At 58.3% G+C, this 4,397-nt stretch overlaps 1 protein-coding gene across 1 annotated transcript; it reads right to left on the reverse strand.

The window, feature by feature from the left end:
* Positions 1 to 1,184: 1,184 nt before the first annotated feature.
* LOC121096356 (ribosome-binding protein 1-like) lies at positions 1,185 to 4,397 on the reverse strand. The gene is made up of 6 exons (XM_040612252.1): positions 4,169 to 4,397; positions 3,472 to 3,668; positions 3,126 to 3,248; positions 2,790 to 2,942; positions 2,337 to 2,455; positions 1,185 to 1,617 (listed from the first exon to the last, which is right to left on the reverse strand). The coding sequence occupies exons 1-6, from the start codon at positions 4,395 to 4,397 to the stop codon at positions 1,185 to 1,187; spliced, it is 1,254 nt and encodes a 417-aa protein (XP_040468186.1).

A 4,397-nucleotide genomic window follows, 5' to 3' on the forward strand; every position in this document is an offset into this window, starting at 1 on the left:
AAAAAAATAGTTGCAGCAGTTGATGTACAAGCACAGTCTTCCCTTTTCACACATGCGTGGGTTCTGCCTGCCCCGACGTGGCCGGAGCGGCTCCCTGGGCAGCAAACGGTTGGTTGTACAAAACAGTATGAAGATTTCCTTATAAACATATGCCTGCAGTGTTTACTGGTTGGGGTTTTTGTATTATTATTTTTCAGTAAGAAATATATTATAGATTATATAATAATAACAGTGTTTTTAAAACTAGTTGTAAACCTAGGTTTTAGGTCACTAATGGCTTGTAACATTTTTCTACAGTACATTCAGCATATATTTTTATTTTTAATTTTAGGAATGGTAAGGTCTAGGTCACAGACTGGTGAGACGGAAGTCCTCTTCCCCCTGGAGAAGGAAAACAGAGGTGGGTTACTCAGCTGGGTCTCAACCTTACCCTCGTGGCAGCTCAAGCATCAAAGCATTTCACAGGTGGGCCAGGTCCTGCCTTTTGAGCAGGGAGAACCATGACCACCATCTCCTATGCTCCCCGAGCTTCCCAAAAGCCACCCAGATGGTTTCTGGCAGCGAGTGCCACCTTGTCTCTGGTTTTCAACCACTGCCTGACACGCGCTTCCCCCTGCCTCCGCCAGCACCAAGGGGAGGGATGGCTGTGGCCACCACAAGGACCATTTCCTGAAGCTGTTCTTTCAACTTCTTCACTGTTTCACTCCATTTGGCCAGATGATCCTGGGTAACCTTCAGTAGCTCCTGGAGTTTGGTTGTTTCCTGGTCCAGGTGGCTTGTTATTTTTTTTACCAGTTCTTCCGACATGGGAGTCAAAAGAAGGCATCTGCCTGAGCCTCCCTTGGCCCTCTGGTGACCTTCCCCCCTCCAGAACATCTCGGGTCACCTCAGGTCTGCACTGAGCCGCCTCGGTGGCCACAAGCCAGCGATGCGCCACTGCTCCAGCGGCGTGCTCAGAGGCCCTACCTGGGAGGTGTCCTTTAAACACCCCTAAAACCCCCAAATCCAGGCATCCCCCGGTGACAACAAACAGGCCACAAGCTCTACCTCGTGCACCAAGGGCTTCAGAGTCGAGAGGGAGCACCCACGTCCTCGTGAGCACCCGCTGGCAGGGGCCACTGGGTTTCCTCTCTCACCTGAGGCCACCACCCATCAGGGTGCAGCATCTAGGCTTCCCCCCACCCTCACAGCCGGCTGGTGAGCTTCACGGGTGAGCGAGAACGGCTCCCACCAGGGCAGCGTGCCCCCTGGGCTTTGCCGGGGATGCGCAATAGAGCTCGTTGCATGTGACAAACTGACAGGGGGCAGCAGGCAATGAAGAGGTCCGCCAGGCAGCTCGCTTTCCAAATGCGGACGCTCATCTCCCCCCGAGCTCTCCCCATGGCCAGCCCCACGGATCCCACACAATTCAGCCACCCGCCCCATCTCTCTGAGGGGAGCAGGTTTGCAAGCGCTTGCCTGACCTGCAGCTGCTCCACCTCCTTCTGCAAGGCTGCCGCTTTGAGCTCCAGGCTCTTCCTCTGCCACTCCTCTTGCTGCAGCAACTTTGACTTCTCAGACAGCTCGTTCATCAGCTTGGCGTACTCCTCCCGCAACCTGGCCAGCTCAGGGCTGTGCCTGCACCAAGAGAAGCAGCGTTATTCCAGCCCGCAGGCCAGTCAAGCATCCCTGGCGTTACCCAGGGGGAACACATCCTCCTGTGGGCCTGGTAACAGGGCTTGAAACATCTCAGCGGTGGCGTTCGCCTGTTTCTGGGACACGCCTGGTCCTTCAGGGATGGGGTGCAGAGAGCTGGCACATCACTTTTCAAAAGCTGCGTTTCCATCACAGGAGACATTCCTTTCTCATGAAGGAGAAGTCGCAAGGATCTGTGTTCCCAGACACAGGAGAAAGCACTCTAGGCAGCTGGAGTCTGCTCTGTAATTAGTTGGGCGCTGTTAATCACCAGCCATTTCAGACCTTCTATAGAAAGGAGCGTGAAATTCTTCTCCCTAGCTCCTGTTTGTTCTGTATGCACCAGGCAGGTCCCCGAAGTGGGGAGCAATGCTGCAGCGCCTTCTGGTCCCCTCTGCCCCCCTCCGCTGGCATCAGCACAGGTGACCTCAAAGCAGAGAGGGTTTCCCCTGCCCTTCCACTCGGGAAAAACATCCTCGTTTCCCCTGCCAGGCCCCCAAAAGCCATTTTGCAATCTCTTCCTCACTCCCTCCTCTACCTCCAGCTAGCTGGGGTGCCTGTAGAAGCACCCTCCAGAAAGCGGGTGGCCAAGCCTGATGGACAGCCACCCCCAGGGCTTGCCAGAGGGCAGCCGCAGGCTCTGCCCCCTGCCCCAGTCTTACTTGCTCTCCAGCCAGCTGCTGGTCTGGTAGAGGGCATCCCTCAGGATGGAGTTCTCCTGCTGCAGGCGAGCCAGCTGCGTGTTGGGTCTGTTCTCCAGCTGCTCCTGCAGGGTCCGGATCTAGGGAGAGCCCAACAGGGGTTAATGCCGCCACCGCCGGTCCCTCTGCTCTCTCCTGAGAAGCCCACCCCATGAGCAAGAGGGACTGGCAAGGAAGCCACAGCGAGGTGTCTGCTGATGCTGAGAGCCCCGGGGCTGCCGCATCCCATGAGGATGCTCCCACATCCCTCTTCTAGCTTGAGCACCACGGGTCAGGAGCACTGCGGGGCTCTCGCCCCTCCCTGAGGCTCTGGTCCCCTTGTCCACCTCGGTCTTCTCCAAAAGACCAGCACTTGCCACCGAAGGCCAGCCGGCAGCCAGCGGAGGAAGCTGCAGAGCACCGCGTGGGGCTCACCTTGTCCTGGAGCTGCTGCGTTTTCTCAACATGGTCCTTGTAGCTGGCCTGCATGCGTGCCAGCCTCAGCTCCAACTCCTGTTCACAGGCCAGCAGCTGCTCCTTCAGCTTGCCCTCCACAGCCGTCACCTTAGCCCTCTCGGCCACCAGCTCCTTTGAGGAGAGAAGCCACCCGGTCAGTCCTGAGCGTAGGAATTTCCCTGCTTTAAGGGGACTTGAAACAAGTGGCCTCCGAGCTCAGAAGGCTTTAAAAAGTGTAACTCCTTCGGAGGTGCCCCCATGCCGTGAGGGGCAGGGCCCGTGCCAGGGGTGCCGGGAGGGCTGCGCGGCACTTACCTTGCTCAGCTCCCGCCTCTTGTTTCTGGCAGCGGCTGCAGCCTCCTGCTCAGTGGCGAGCTGCTTCTCCTTCTCCTCCAGCTGGCGTTCCAGGACAGCGACCGGGCCACCCTTCTGCATGGCCTGCCGGCACAGGGTGGCACATCAGCGGGGACCGCCACCGACCGATCCAACCCCTCCCCCCCACACGCACAGGATCATGCCCTCTGCTCCAGGGAAAATTCAGCTCCCATCTCTAAGGCTGACCCTCGGGGGACAGCCTGCCCGAAAACGGGCTGCCTTCACCCCTGCGCACCCCCCGAGGCTCGGCCCAGCCCTGGCGGCCACGCGGTGCTGCCAGCCCTACCGTGTGCCAGGTGTCCTGGACGATGCCCGCTTTCTCCCTCAGGATCTCGATGAGCCGCTGGGCCTCCCCCTCGCTGAACACCGTGCTGCTGACTGTGGACACAAGCGTCTTGTAGGGCAGGTAGAGGGGCCCATCCGAGTCCGCAGGTGCTGGGGAGGAGAGAGGAGGGGTTGGGAGCGCTCGAGCCAGCGGCAGGGCTGAGTAGCATCACCTCAGTTGACTTCAACCCCATAACTGCCATTTCACGCCAGCAACCGCCCAGATGTCCACAGCCAAGTTTGATACCTCTCTAACTGAAAGCAATGTGACGAGCGCTGGGGACGGCGCTCACCACAGACAAGCGTTCCCTGAGCCAGCTGCCACCTCTGCCTGGCTCTGCTACTGCTCCTGCCGCCCTGCCACCGCCCTCCATCACACTGAGTGCTTCCAGCCGGAGCTGGGCACGCTTTGCTAATGCCAGGGAGCAGAGACATGGTGGGCATCAGAAGCTGGACTCCATCGTGACACAGCCTCGCTGGGGGACGTCGCTCCACGCAGCGGTGCCGGTGACGCAGAGCAGCAAGGTCGTCTCCTGCCTTACACTAGGCAGGTTCGTTCCAGCTCTTTCTTTGCTAAGGGAACGAGATGACTCCAGCCCTTCTCCGATCCCACTGCCGGCTTACTCGACGGGGATATACGCAGAGGAACTTGGCCTTACCTGGCTCTCTCCTCTTGGATGCAGCTGCCTTCATGACAGCTTTCTTCTTTGCCTCTTTTTTCTGCTGCTCGGTCTTCTTAATGTATTTGCCTTGCTTGGCCAAGGCTTCCTCAGAAGGAAGGAGGACCTTCTCCATGAAGGAGAACAGCAGGAAGATCCCTATGGCCAATACCACCATCAGACCTCCACAGGCCATAACATCCGGCATCTGAGGGTCGTAGACATCCAT

This window comes from Falco naumanni, chromosome 12 (assembly GCF_017639655.2).
Source record: "Falco naumanni isolate bFalNau1 chromosome 12, bFalNau1.pat, whole genome shotgun sequence".
NCBI lineage: Eukaryota > Metazoa > Chordata > Aves > Falconiformes > Falconidae > Falco > Falco naumanni.